This window comes from Ambystoma mexicanum, chromosome 11 (assembly GCF_040938575.1).
Source record: "Ambystoma mexicanum isolate Mex_15411 chromosome 11, UKY_AmexF1_1, whole genome shotgun sequence".
Lineage (NCBI taxonomy): Eukaryota > Metazoa > Chordata > Amphibia > Caudata > Ambystomatidae > Ambystoma > Ambystoma mexicanum.
This window is the reverse complement of record NC_090934.1, coordinates 939,427,943-939,443,848: the sequence shown is the minus strand read 5'-3', so window position 1 is coordinate 939,443,848 and position 15,906 is coordinate 939,427,943. Positions and strand designations below refer to the sequence as shown.

At 45.2% G+C, this 15,906-nt stretch overlaps 1 protein-coding gene across 3 annotated transcripts in view; it reads right to left on the bottom strand.

Annotated features, from left to right (window-relative positions):
• LRRC56 (leucine rich repeat containing 56) overlaps positions 1-15,906 on the bottom strand; it is a 1,196,120-nt gene that overhangs the window by 555,268 nt on the left and 624,946 nt on the right. For all 3 annotated transcript variants that reach the window (XM_069624078.1, XM_069624079.1, XM_069624080.1), the window contains one exon: positions 4,084-4,180. In XM_069624078.1, the coding sequence (XP_069480179.1) occupies positions 4,084-4,180 (97 nt within the window). The remainder of the gene's footprint in view (positions 1-4,083; positions 4,181-15,906) is intronic.

Genomic DNA, 15,906 nt, shown 5'->3' with positions numbered 1-15,906 from the left:
TCGATGGTCGGAACCGAGGCACCAGAGGCAATTACGATGAGGATCGGTCCGCAAAATTTTTCTCCCACACCTTTGGCATTTCTTAAAACCAGTTTTCGGTGTGGACAGGTTTGAAGAAGACGATATAATTCGTTAGAACTGAAGCAGGCGTTTTATCTCAATCCGAAGCGAAGCAAATGGAAAAACGGAACTGAGGCCATCGGGCACGCTCGAGGCATTTATACAACGGATGACGTCGGTGCTCGACGGATACCGCCGAGGGACATCGACACCGTCGCCTCGACTGGAGCGCCCTCTGGCGGAGAGAGAAAAAATTTCCGAAGCAGCAAAGCTGAAGGTAAGGATATATCTATGATGAGGAATACGTGGGAGGACACAATCCATTCGAAATCATTTCTACAATAATGACTGTGCATAAGAACTTGGATGACAGAGAAATACAAACATCTAGATCGATAGGTGGACATTAGTGAGACAACAGTAGCAATATAAAGAGCATTCCATACCATTAACGGGACTGTAGAAATGTATAGAAGGGGATAGACCAGACAAAGGATCGATCCCAAGTTCGGGGGCATTCCACTGCAGGTATGGTTGAACAGAAAAAGCTGAAGGCTACCAAAGGGGCTTTAAGCTTGGAAAGAGGCTGAATTTCAGAGTAGATGGACAGCTAAATTGTACAGGGAAACCGTCTGATTGAGATGATGGAGCCAGGCTAGGGAAGGATTTTAAAAATAGACAGCACTTCCATGACGAAGCCCTATTTCGTAATTAGAGCAGGCCTGTGGGAGACAAAGTACGGAGCCGTGGAGCGGCGACAGGGGGATTGAGTGGGGCATACGGCAGGTTAAATAGAGGAATAGTTAAGAACTTTCTCAAGATCGAGGGAGGAAGGCAGGGAATTGATGAAGAGAAGCTGAATTGATAGAACTCCAGTAGATTATTCCATGTTTATTTGCAGGACTGGAAGCACTAGTTTTGTGATTGTGTCTGTAACCTTGGAAGAAGTGACATGCAGACTCTTTGCCCCTGGCACATTGCTCTAGTGATACATAAACAATCTCCTTATTTGTCTTAGGACTTAACTACCCAGTGTCCAGTGGTTGTCGGCTAGGGGCTGGCTTGTAGAGTAATGAACCTAAGATTGACTATTAAAGTAGCGGGCTGGTGCTGTGCTTTACACCAGCCCAGCAAAATTCCGCACACCTGACAGAGCCTGCTGCAGTTTAATTTATTTAAATGCATACAATTGGTCATTGCATCACGAAGGAAAGAAGATGACTTGAACCCAAAGCTACATCTGTCTACAACCTGTCCCAGATATTGTGCTACCTGTGTAATAGACCCAGAGATTAACTAATTACTTACCATCGGTAAAGTTCATTTTAAAGGCTATTAAAGGCTATTGTCTTCGTCACGTGGATGCCTTGTCTCTGGTGGCTATTAAAGATTTCTAGTCTGCCCCTGAAGTTGTTTCAGAGATAATAGGTCTAACTCCTTAGGCTCGGTCATAGCGCAATGGGTGCTGCTGGCGTCAGATTTAACAGTACTGATTTGTATATTACGGGAGACAGATGCATATGCTCCACACCGCAGTTCCATCCAATTTTCCATGTCCCAAGACCCACAGAGGCTAAAAGAAACAGGAGAAATGCCATACAACGGCAAACACATGGGAATACATGGCACTCCAATTAGCTGAGGGGTAGGAGGGAGATGGTTAAGAAATTCGGAAGAGGAAAATCATAACCATAAGAAGAAAAATACAGGAAGTAATTTGTTCTTCTAATGGATACCTCCTCCCACAGATTCCACATTTTGAAAGACTTATAAAGTAGTTTCACAATACACAATTGTAGGAAGTGGATTACGATGAACCAATCCCCTAAATGGAAAATGTTGAAAGACAAGACTATCCTAAATAGGCCTCCTCCTCTACGAAAGAATTTAGGCATTCATTATTGGCAAATGAATGCAGAGACGGCCAAATAACAGCCTGAGAGATGTCCCATAATGCAAGACCCCTCTGCAAGGCAGAGTGAAGGGACCAAAAAGCCATACTTGCCATAGCCAAAGGAAATGACAATACATCTAGAAAGTTCCTATGGTATGCCTGGGCTGTCTCACGTTTTATCTTCTCCAACCTCCCCCATTTTCCTGTAAACTCCCTGATCTCATCTCATTACCCTTCCTATATGGTTCTGCTCAGGGCAGACGGAGAATGCTAGAACCTGCCTACTTTTACTGACTAGCTGTTGGTCCTCTCTTTTCTCCTTAGGTCTCATCTCACTGTCTGCTTTTATCTTCACTTCCTCCTCCCCTCCAGATGTTCTACCTCAAAGTCTCCTCTGCACCTCTTTCACTACAACTCTTCCTGCCATCTGCTCTTTGTGGTGATCTGTCTTCCAGCTTCTCCGTAAAAATCTCTCAACCTAATGTTACTTCATTAATGTCACATCCATTCCATGGTATTGTTGTTATCCCCTCATCCTACAACTGTTCTTCCCTTGATGTTATAGCTCCTTCTATTCCCTTGAATATCGCTGACTCTTCTGCTGACGGTCACCTACTTTGTTACCCCCTCCTCTTCCCTCTATGTTGAATGTCACCACCTCTTCTTTGGCTCCCACAGCCTCCTGTGCAATATCACACACTGTTACCAACTCTTCCTGTCCACACTCACCCTCTGTTACCTCCTCCTCCTCCTGTTCGCCACTGCTGCCACCTCTCCACTCACCTACGTCTCTCCAGCCTCTGCTTCTTCAACCACTCTCCAGAATGCAGCCGTCTTGAAACACGAGCCTCCTGTTCCTACAATTAACACTGCCTGACTTAGGTTGAGGGGTTTTATAGTGTATGGAAATGGGGTAGAGGGTGGATTCTAGAATGGGAAAACTCCAGTGCTAGGCTTTGTATTTGATTGTTGCGAGTGGTAGTATCTTTGCAGGGTCACAGGTATGAAGAGGTAAACCCAATAACTCTAGTAGGCAAATTGTAGAACAAGTCCTGGTTACCTTGCAATGAGAGATTGTTTTAACAATCCTTTAATAAAGGTTCTGACGCAGCAACAGCAACAAGCATCAGAACCTTTATTAAAGGATCGTCTAAAAAATCTCTCATTGCAAGGTAACCAGGACTTGTTCTACAATTTTTATAGTGTATACCTACCTCCCTCTTCTGGTAAGGGTCTGCACCTGGTATTTTGTAATTTTAGAAGGGTTGTGATTACTCTCCCAGGGTGCATCGAAGATGGTTTGGGCTCTGGGTGTTGGGCCACATCTTTGATTAGCATGTCCGCCATCTTAGGTTTTATTGCTTCTACCTTGCTTTTTGCTGTTTCCAGTGTGTACCGTGCAGTCTGGGAAATCACTGGGGAAGTGTGAACATTTTAACTCTGTTGGGGAATAATGTAACACAAAAACAATTGTCCCACACTCACTGCTCTGCATTCAAGAAATCGCAGGGCTCACTGCAAGTCCCACAAACCCTAAGAAATGTTAATCAATGGGTCAGGTGATGCAGCCATGGTCTTTAAAAAAATACAAACCACCGTCAGCTGGTGCAGTGAAACCGGTTGCTTTCTTTTGCCATGTTGATTCTTAGGTTTGCTTGGGAAGCACGTCAGGCCCTCTTTGTTGGGGAGGCAGTGTAATAATACTATCTTATTGGGTATCACATGGGTTTTGACCAGGGATTTTCCCCCATCCAAGCTAGGGACCTCATAACACTAAAGCTATTTAAGACAGAGCCAATGATAACAAGTAAAAGGTCTGAAGGAACAACTTTCCTTTTATTGGACCATGAGATTGTTTTAACTATTTGGCTCTGTGGTTTTGGACTAAATGGCTTGGAAGACTAAGAAGGGAAGGACACAAAAAATGGTCACTGGAACGTATTACTCTAAATGTGAATCAAATGTGTTTGTTGCATTTATACTGTCAGGTTTTCAGAGAAACTATTTATAGAAATGGCACTGATCAAGCAAATCATTGTTTTTAGTGAAACAACTCAGCACAATACAGCTTAAAATTATTTTAAGTAAACACCATTTTATACATTGTGATATGTTGAATGACTACCTACCTTCAGTGACAAGAAAGAAGACATCCCATCTAAATCCATGAGCCCACAGCGAGCCATCCATAGCACCTTGATGTTGGATAATGTTGTGCCCAGATCCCTTTTAAACAAATAGAACAAAGGCTTTCATTAAGAGTAAAGTGAAGATTGTCGATGTTAGAACATTTTTTTTAGTTAGAATGTGTGTTATCTTTATATATAAAGCTGAATGTTTGTATGTGTGTATATTTGTCTGGCTATACAATTCCACACTGTTGAACCCACGTCTAACACATTTTGCATGTATTCCTCTTTTGTCTGGTACAAGATCGTAGTCTATGTTTGGATCCAAAAATCTTATATGCAAGAAATGTTTGTGATGTGTGTGTGTGTATGTTTGTCCGGCTATATAAATCCACATCGTTGACCCCACTGCTACCAAATTTTGCATGGATTCCTCATTTGTCTGGGGCAAGATTGTAGTCTATGTTTGGATGCAAAAAGAAGTCCACTCCGTAGACACCCTCATTTACGGATGCTCACCCAGATTCATCAATGTGGTCATAGAACGACCAGTCCCGACACGAGAAACAAAACATTTCAAGGCCCTAGGATGCACGGTTTCTAAGATATTTGCACCCAATGCACCACAACCAACTGCACCATGCCAGGGTGAGGCAACAGGTGGGGAGAGAGCACAGAAGGTGCCAGTATGCAGGAGCACACCAACTCTAGTCTCCCCCCAACATCTGCTCCGGGGTATTTCAGCCAGCCACACATGCCCATTCTCAGTGCAGTTTACTTCAGGGTGCGAAGCACATCAAGCGATAAGCAAATCGGAACAACGACCTACAGGATCATTGATTTTCAACAATTGATGTGTGTTATAATGTCTGTCTAAAGAACCCGTTCGGTGAGCGGGTACTTTTGCTAGTAATTGATATAATGTAAGCTCTTAAAAACAACCCATACTGCAAGTCCATGTGAATGTTGTGGTAAACAAAACTGTCAATCGGTATCATTATGAATTAAAATTATAATTGACCGGCAACGGCGCAGGCAGAACTTATTTTTGAATTGTCTAGAATGTCCACTTCCAGCGTTGGCTTTATACTTACGAGCACATCACTGTCTCGGTTCTATGAACTTTGTCCACATTTATTTTGCCGGCCTACACTTTTGCCAATTTTTAAAAATGTTTTATATCTGTTGTTTTCACTTTTCAGCGGCAAAAATGCAGAAGGAGAGACATGCCCCGCCTCCAACTCCCCTTTCCCACTTCCCCCCTCATACCCATATATAACTTACCCTCACTTAGCAAAGGCATGTTTACTATACTATATAGTCTCAGGAGGACAGCTCAGCGGCACTGTGCTCGCTTTGGAAGCAAGACGACATGGAGCACCACAGGTTCGATCCCCAGGTCCGCACTAGAAACCTCTGGGTATTAACCGTGTTATAAACAACCTATCATATCATTTACTGCAATCAAGTGTAAGAAAAAATCTGTATAAATGTATTCAGCGAAAGTGGAGGACAGCAACAGTGAGCTACATGCAATGGCACACATACACATGTATAGATAATACTGAAACGTTATAGTGGGTGCTGCTCTGTTTGTGGCCATTTCACACCCTGGTGCAGCTTAGATGTTGGATACTGGATACAGCCTAACATGCCCAGATACTACTTACGTATTCCAAGTTTGGACTCACGGTATCCAAGGAGTAAATTATCCTTCCTTTGAAACAGATTATAAAAACGTTGATTCAAAAATGCTGAGTCAACATTTATATGGTCAGTGAAAAAGTAACTTAAGTATAAACATGGTGCAGAATTTCCGGTTGCAAGCTACTAGCAATGCAGAAATCACACTTCCTTGAACAAAGTGCAGCGCTTGAAGCCTGAGTTGTTGTGCAACAAACCTAGTAGTAAACATGATTTTCCCAAAAAAATATGTCTTTTCTCCAAGCATGATCCAATAAAACTATGACAACAATTTCAGTAGAAGACTGTGTAACCATCTCTGCCGATTGCAAAACTGCTTTAAGACCAGAGCCATGTCAGGTTGCACAAATCTACCTGCTCTGATTTTAGACAGAGCTTCAAGAAAAGCTGCATACATTGAACAGGTTCAAGCGATTTTTAAACCGCGTAAACATCTCTCGGATACCACAAGTGACAAAGTGCAGACAACTGAACACTCCTGCAAGTTACACGGAAGCAAGTCTCTTAACACATCAGGGCTTCTACCGCAGGCCACAAAGATATGCAGACAAGGGCCAGAGATGACAGCTATCCTTAGGCCACAAAGGTATACAAGACCAGGACTCTCACAAGGGGTATACTGCTCAGTTTATACAGATATTTATGCCCAGATCAGTTCATAACTGCTCCATGCTGCAGAAGTCTCCTACACATGTCTTGTCATTAAATAGGAAACATGGGAGTCAGAGGTTAGAGTGGATTAAGTTTACATTTCACAATCATCCAAGAAAGGGATAACCAATGCACACTTTGTGACAATAACCATACCTCTCGACTGAGTCACCAGAGAATGTTCTTTTGGCGGGTCAGAGCTCACTGATATCTATGTTCCAGTATGGGCCTTGACGTGTTTATGACCTGACTCCACCGTGGTGACACCTGCCAAACCTGTGCGTTTTGAGAGGTATATGAATTGCACATAGGAAGGAGGACAGTTATTTAATTATTTCAAAAACAGCCAATTCCCTGTTTGAGTACGAATGTGAAAAGTATTGGATGTGTTCTCTCTTTAAACAAATCTACAATAGACTGTGTTGTGTATGAGGCTTTTTAACATCAGACACTTTCAATTTCTCTTTTTGAGAACTGGCTTCTGTGAGAAACCTGACTGTATTCTCCCACCTACTCCCAGAGGATCTTCCATTCAGGTAGCCAGGGAAGTGCCATCGCTTTTGGATCTGACCCTGGGGGTGGACAAGCGGAGGAGGATCACCTGAGTGAGTGTCTCGGGGGACTGGGAGGAGAATACCAAAGGGTGAGACATGGTATTGCGCCCTTCCAAACTGCCCAACACCTCACTCTCCCTCAGTCTTCATGGGGTATTTCCACTCTCACCCCATCTCCCCCTCCCCATTTCCAATAAGTAATGGGACGAGGAAGAGGCGACCAGGAGCAATGAAGATTGCCCATAGACATAGCATAGGGATGCAAAGGGTGGCTTATCATCTAACACCTTTCAATTGTCCCACTAATAGAGTCAGGCAATTTCCAGCACATTGCACCAATTTTGCACACCCGACTCCAATTGACTCACCTGCAGTATAAAAAGGGTGGTTCTGCCAGAGAGCAAGCTGGTGGTGCCGACTGGACCAGCGGAGCCAAGGAGCAGAAGGCTGCAGGAAGAGGAGACCAGAAGGGAAAGAGGAGTGCGGGATGCAGAGGCACTGGCCCGGTGTGGGAAAGGGGCTGCAGCGTGGCGAGGGAGCCGTGACTCTAGGATGCTGGAGCGGGATGGAAGGCAGTCTGTTGGCCTTGTTCAGACCAGTGCTCGTTCCCCTGGGACGTGTGCCCACCCCGGGGGCGTCCGAGTGGCAGGTGGTGAGACTCTGACCTCAACCCAAGAACCCGTTGACCTGCTCGCCAGCGCCACGCTACAGTTGGTGAGTTTTGTGAGCCAGAAAGAAACTCAGTAGCGTGCGGGATGCTGGAGCTGCAACAGGAGCGTTGAGAAAGGTGAACCGCCCAGTGAGCGGAAAGCGGAAGTAAAGCAAAGCGAAGCAATAAAAAGGGAAAAGGCAAAGCGAAGTAAGCAAAAGCAATGCGAAGCAAGCAAAACTGAAAAGCAGAAAGAAAGCAAAATGGAGTAACAGAACAAGGTGCTAGAGGCAGGGAAATAAAGAGAGGCGGAGCAAGTGCGCTGGTGAGAAAGAGGGCGAGAGCGACCCGCAATAAATGCAGAGAGTGCAAGAGGCATGTGAATGAGAAAATTAAGGTTCAAGAGAGCACAGTGAGAAAATGAAGGTGTAAGAGAGCACAGCGAAAAGCAAAGAGAAGTATGCAAGAGGCACAGGAAGGTGGAAAGTAAGGAGAAGTGCGCAAGAGACACAAAAATGTAGAAAGAAGGTGCAAGTGTGCACGATAGAAAAGAAGGTGTGCATGAGGCACAGTAAAGAGGAAAAGGACAAAGTGGAAGAGACACAGAAGAAGAAGTGCCAGAGAGTAAGGAGAGGGGTTAGAGGTCAGAGTGGTCGTGCCTGGGAGTAGCAAAGAACCCAGCGTCCTCGAAAGTCTCTGATACTGCCCCATAAAAGAACTTTACAGTGAACGGTACATCCTGACAAGAGGAACTTTATGTTGATTTGTTGGACTGTGTAAACAGGGGGCCTAGGCTTGGGGAAGGGAACCCTAAAAGGCCCACTAAAGAAATGTTTTTTAACTTTGTGTAAAGAGGACTAGACTTGGGGATGGGAACCCTGAGAGGCCTAACAGGAACCGTTTTTTTGTTTGGAACTGGAAGGAGCAAAGCTTGGGGAAGGGAGACCCAGATTCATTGTGAACTCTATTGACTTGCTACAAGAGTAGAATGTGGACCATTCCAAGGGCAACCCTGTTGAATTGAACTACTTTGAACAGGCAGAACTACACCTATGGTAAGACTACCTGAAACCAGCTGCGGTTTACATTTCCTTTTGAAACACCATTTTACCTTTGAGAAGATCCCCATCACATTTGATTCAAGAGTGAGGGCAAGCAAAGGTTTGGAAACAGCCAGACTTTGATTTTGGACTTACAGACATTGGCGGCCCTTAGAAGCATCAGTTGAGGGAACAATCCTCTTAGAGTTAGGGCCAAGAAGGCATTACACCAACCCCACACTGTTTGATAATAAAGGTTTTCAAACTGTTGCTTTTGAGTCTGTGTCTCTTTTGATACCATGCCCGTCTCACACGTCTCACGTTGAAACGTTTTCTGATTTGCTTTTTTTTATTTGTGTATTGAAATGGATTAATGAAATTAAATGAGCCCGGAAGTGCTGGCTGTATTAAAAAAAATTAAAGGGAATTAAAGTAGCCCCAATAAATCCTTGAGATTTCAACAGTATGAGCGAAAGCATTCTAGACAATTACTACGTTCTCTGAATCTCGATTTAACTCAATCATGGTTATTCCAAGGAAGGATCCGAAAAAAGATTCATGTACCAAATCAGATGGAACTAGTGCAAAAAAAGAAATTACAAAGAAGAAAAGAAAGCCACAGACAACTGGGTTATCTATCACAAGACCTTAATATGGAAAACAAAGATCGAGAGTACTGTTCAAAACAGAAGAACCACCATTCTATTCTTTCCTTTTTAGAACCCTCTTATGGATCAAAGAAATAATATCAGAGAGAATATCGGACACCTGCGAAATATTGCAACACTCAATATTGGTTAACTCAATTAGTACAGCCACAAGAGTCTCTCCAGAGCCTAGTATGACAACTCCTCAGACGAGCATTGCAGGTCTTTGGTTTGATCTTTCCTATAACCCATTGACTAAGACTTTCATGGAAAGTTTGATTTCCAAGGTTTAAATCTCGCTGTTCGTAAACCTACTAAGGACAGTGGTTGCACACCTCACCAGATGTTTGGACACCCACACTCCCCGTTCTCTGTAAAAAGAAAATCAACCAATTGGTTGGTCTGGCACCTAGTACATACTATTTAAAATCCCCCTTAAATATAATGCTGCATGCCAACAGGCTTCCTTTAAAATAAAACTTAGTCCCACACCTGTAAGTGCGTACCAGACCAAGTACTCTCATGCTGCTGTTATAATGTGCCCATTATCACTTTTGTCAATCAAGACGTAGACCTGCAGGTCTACAATCCTAAATTCACCACCAACATTGACTCCATTTCCCTAGCTAAACAGATTTTTCCAGAGTTATGCAAGTATAATATTTTGTATATTGCAAGAGGTGTGCTTGCTAGATACACCAATGATGGATGGGTACACCACATTTCAGAAAAAAGCCCAAAAGGGCCATACTGGCACGTCCATTTGGGGGTCTCTTAATTGGAATAGAGAATTCTTCAGGTTTAATGTCATGGAAATGCAAATCCTCTTCGGACAGGATGTTTGCAGTGGGCAAAGGAGCAAACCCTCAACACGCTATTAATTACAGTTTATTGGAACCCGATACACAACGATAAAAATGTATTCTTTGAATCTCTAGGTGACATATTAGATGAATGGTTATGTAAGATGCAATCTGGCTATATTTTGATCACTAGTGACTTAAACTGCTATTGCCCAAATACACCAAACAGTGGGAAGAGGATGGTAGCAATCGCTTTTCTACAGAGTGGCACCAACTGGCAAGAGCTTATGTTTTCCTGGCATATGCGAATATTAAACGGAAGTATCTCAGGCAATGTTCCTAGTACACCAACACGTAGACAAGGAAATAGGAGCTTGAGAGTAGATTATGGCTTTTATTCTGAAACACTATGGCCTTATATAATTGCCATGTCAACTGACACAATGCAACTAAGTGCCCATGCTTGTATTTCTATACTGCTCTTCCCTCCAGTTAAACAAGAAAGGAAAGAGGTATGCTAGTTGAACCTAGTAAAGGCTGTGACAATTCATATGGTGTCTTCACTTCTCCGCAGGGAGGAGCCCTTTTCTATGAGGCTAGGTAGGTGTGGCCACTACCCAATAGTCTTCCTAGGGGTGGTTTAATGCAGCAGGACTTCATGGCGAGGGATGCCCCTCTGGGGATAAGGACAATCACCTAGGGTACAGCCCACTGAATGTTGCTACTCCCTGACATTCCCTAGCCCTCCCTAATGTCCAGAGCCACGACATTGAAAGCAAGCTTATATATTGTTGTGACATAGGGACTAAGACCAAAAGTACTAGGATTAGGAAGAATACAGGTGACAAAGATCATTGACTCTGATAACACTGGTACAAGGTGGCCCCAAAGAGGCATGAGGATTAAGTCAATCATAAAGAAGAAGGACTTGTGCAATCCGCATGGGAGGAACTGGATACAAAGTCTAAAAATGAACAAAGGACTGTTAGGTGAGAAAAGCCAGGCCATGGAGCCAAACGCAGCTGTGATGAGAAGCACAGTCGCAACAAATGCAGTGGTGTCCTGACTTGTTGGGGAAAGCCACCGGCATCCGAAGTCTCCAGAGTGGGCGATTCAAATGCCGACCAACAGCTGTGGAAAAACAGAGAGCAGCAAGACGACTCAAAGGAAGTTCTCCACCCGCTAAGTGGATGCGGACCGAATCCCTAAGCCAGGAAGATGCTGCAAAGCCACTAGTGCAAAGGAGAGAAGCCCATGGAGGCCGGAGAAGTTTGCCCCAGTCCCGGCAACGTACCAAAGCCCCATAAGCAGAGTACATGATAATCAGAAGTAAAGCTTCACAGGAAATCTTCCTCGGCGCAGGGGTAGTGAGGAAACCACTGACCACCGGAGAAGGGTCTGGAAACCCAACAGTGAGAAAGAACTATACCAGGCAAGACCAGGAGAAGGGAGTCATTCTCCTGGTATCCAACAATGAGATGTGTTAAAGACGCCAGGGGAAGGGAGTCGATCCCTCTGGCCATATTGTGAACTGAAGCAAATAACACTAGGAGAAGGGAGTCATTCTCTTGGTGCATGCCCAGAAGTTGGTTTGAAGATGCCAGGGGAAGGGAGTCATTCCCCCTGGCCTTGTGGTGAACTGTACAAAGTAACAGCAGGAAAAGGAGGTATTCTCATGGCACTGGGCTAAGGGTTGTACTGGAGGCACCAGGGGAAGGGAGTCATTCCCCTAGTTCTATTGCGAACTGCATATTTTTACACCAGGAGAAGGAAGTAATTCTCCTCAATGTTGCATAAATACTGGATGAAGCCCGTGAACCAGGGGAAGGAAGCCATTCCCCCTGGTATTTTCTGTGAAAGAACATTTGTTAGACATTTTTCAAGAAGCAGGAGAAGGGAGCCATTCTGAAGAAGGAACTTTGTTAGTTTATCCTTTGGTGGTAGTGTGAGGGTTAGAGTAGGATTTGACACAGGACAGTGGAACTTTGATTTGACGGGAATTCTGACAACTCGTTTAGTTTTAGTTCGAGGCAGGGAAACCCCTCTTAGAGATAGGTACAGTGAGGTTTTCTATTTGAGAAAAAAAGGTTATAAACAAAAACCATGCCAAATGTGTGTCAGCTTCCTTCTTCAACACCCTGACAAAGCACACATATTTCCTGGGCACAAACTGTAATTAATAAATATAATGAGCCAGCTAATATTATATATGAGGAAGCAGTTAGCAGTTGTAATCTAGAAACCATTTCTGCAAGAATATTAGGGGACATTTATAAACAAGCCCACAAATTCTTGGTAAAAAGTGAGTTTGAACTCCAAAAGTGAATCCTAGAACCTCGCCATAGATCTGATGGGGGAGTAGCTAGGAAATACAATGTTACTTAACATAGTGACTAGAATACTCGTAGTCCTAAATCCCCTTTCCTCCATCCTGTATGGCTGGGCATGGTACCGGAACCTTCCAGCGAAACAATTTGACCTTCCCCATTAAATTTATGCCAGGCACGGCTGCAGCACGCACCACATAGTCCACCCTCCACTGCCTCACCTCGGTCTCTTGTCACACAGGACGCTCTAAACAATATTCATGGCCAGATATTAACTTAGTGCAGGGAAATGGAGATGGGTCATAAGGAGAAAGGGGGAATTTAGAACTAGGAGTATTTTAGTCACTATGGGGAGTAACATTCTAGTACTCCCACGTCCCGTCCCCTTTCCTCCATCCTGTATGGGTGACTACAATGCACCCCTGCTATTGGGAGGAGGACATGAACCATTTAAGATGCGGCAAACAGATTCTTGAGCACTTGCTGCCCAAACTCTGCACCGGCTCTTGAGCTGGTGTCCAGTGAGTAGTGTTTGTAAAAAGCTGAAGGCATAGCCCAGGTGGCAGCCTTGCTGATGATGTCCCAAGATGTGTGTCTTTGAAAAGCGACCACAGTGGCTTTTGCCGTTATCGCATGTGCATGAATACGACTGGGCGTCCCTTTGCCCTGTGCCTTGTAAGACACCTGAATCAGAGCCACCATCCGCCTTGTGATGGTGTAATGATGCCTACCCCCGGGGACCCAGACCACGTCCAGCAACCCCGGAAGCAGGCATCAAGTTATCCTAAGCAAGCCCAACAACCCCTGCTAGGGGCTATTTGGGTCCAGTCCTGGCGCCTATGGCGCCAGGCTCATATGGAGAGTCAGTCCTGGCGCCATAGATTAAAACTTACCTGATGCAGACCATGCTGCAAACTTACCTGATGCAGACCATGCTGCAAGAGCTCCAAGCCAGAGGCTTGGAAGGGACTATTTTTTACTGTGGCGGGGCTAGGAAGGAATACTTACCTGGGACTACTTTGGAGGCTATTTAAACCACGCCCGAAGAGCAGCACACGCTTGGCTCTATTCTGCACCCAGCAGCGTAACGCTCACCGTGCCTGCAAGTCTACATCCAGCCTTCTGCCACGCCCGCCTCGAGTTTGGAGCTCCTAGAAAAGGGGAGAAAGAAGGAGAAAAGGTTAGAACAAGAGCAATACCTTCAATCCTTACCTGAATTCCCGATCCATCACGCCTTCGAGCTGGAAGAAAAAAGTTATTTTATGCGCGTCACCTCGCCTGCTGCAGCGCCGCGCTGAATTCACCGGCCTTCGCAGCATCTTCACATTCCACCGCATCCTCCTGCATGTTCCCGCCGCACTCCAGCACCTAAGGAGAAGACAAGAACAGCAAGGTGAGCCAAGGGAATACACAGAGGAATATTAGTTACCCCCCATAGACTTACCTGATTTTACCACCGGTGGTACTATTCCTCTTCACGGGTCGGCGCAGCTTCCACTGCATCTTCGCCGAACCCCAGCCCCTAAGGGGAAACAAAAGGACAGCAAGGTGAAACAAAGGGACTAACAAGGGGAACCCTCCTCACCACAATAGACTTACCTGATTTTACCGCCGGAGGTATTATTCCCCAAGACTTCATACTTTCTCTCAGCGCCTGAATAAGGGAGAAAGCAACAGGTTACATATTGACATTATTTTATCGAACTGTGTTGGAAAATACAAATCCTTACCAGAATACTAACGTTTGCCACGAGGAACTCTTCATTAGGGTCAAGCTGCAACCTGCAAGGAATCGGACAAGAGTGAAAGTCAGGCATTTGAACTCTTACGAACTTTATACTTACGGCGTCTTGCCGGGAATCTCTGAGTCAATATTGTTCTGGAACTCACCAATTCCTTCGAGCCAGTGAAGCAACTGGTTATCAACGCGCCCCTGCGCTCAATGCAGGATGGAGAGCTCATCTTTTCAAACCATCAGGTGAGACTATAAGAGGGGACATCAAAGGCGATCTGTGGGGAGAACAGCGGGGATGGGGGGATTTACGCTCAACTCCACGGGTGGTTAATTCCCTTTCTCCATTTGCAGAAGAATATTCCTACGGGCCAAGCAAACGAAGCTCGGTGGGCCAGTCCAGTCTGTCATTTCGGCCCTACGCGTCACATTGGTGAAGACCGCAGCTGTCCAGTTCTGATCGACACCTCTGTGGGAGCCAGGTGAGCGTAACAGAACGCGAAGCCTACCCACAAATTCCCACCCGGGCGTTATAGATACCTCAGAGACTGACCAATTGGCCCAACTACAAGGGGAACTGAGGGCTGAAGTGCATTCCGCCCTTCAAGAAACCAATGCTCTTAGGAGAGAACTGATTTTGTCAAAGGAGCGAACTGATGACCTTGCTAGGCAACTATTGCAAAGCCAGGCTGAACAAGCACCCCTACCTGGTTCCGGGGGAAATCCAGCTCCTGTGTTATCGAGTAACCCTGTGCAAATAAACCTACCAGGTAATATTCCATTAGCTCCACCCGAACGCTTTGCCGGAGATCCCAAAAGGTTTGCCGTGTTTATGAACCAATGCCGCTTGCACCTTTTATGCAGACCTGGAGCCTTCCCAAACGATCAAGCCAAGGTAGCCTTTGTATTGTCATATCTCAGCGGCAGTGCAGCTGATTGGTCATTTCCACTAGTTACTCAGGATCACACAATTGTTCGGGATTTTCAGGGCTTTCAAACGAGCATGGAAAGACTATTTGCCTGGCACTCCCAAGGACAGGCCCTGGATAACGAACTTTTGTCCCTACGACAGGGTAACCAGGACCTTCTATCCTACATCGCAACCTTTAATAGGTTGCGAGTGGAAACTGGATGGCCTGAGGTAAAACGAATCACGTTATTTCATCGAGGACTTCGAAGGAGAACTCAAGGATGTCTTGGCTCAAGTCGTGAACCCACCTCAAGACTGCGCTGAATATATAGACTTAGTGGTGCAGTTAGATCACAGACTTCAGAACAGAAAGGCTGATCGAGCCAAGTTTGAGAATCGGGTGTTGGTCAAAACCCACGCTAACCCCAAAGAAGCAGATGCTTCAGAACCCATGCAAATCGGAGGGATTAAAGGATCCTTAACCCAGAAGGAAAGAGAAAGGAGATGGCAAATGCAGTTGTGTCTATATTGTGGAACTTCTGGGCATTTTCTACGGGATTGCCCTGTAAAACCACCCAAGAAGGTGGTAGGAGCTGCTGATAAAAGCCATATGGAGTTAGACTCAGGAAACGACCACGCCCGACAAGCGTAGAGGTCCGGGTGCCGAGCTTGAAGAAGGATACTCAGACCTCGCATTTCATCATACCAATGGTCCTCGTGGATCCAGGGCAGCCATCGCGTATACACGCAGTAAGGGCATACATTGATAGCGGAGCCATAGGAAACTATGTGGACTATGAATTGGC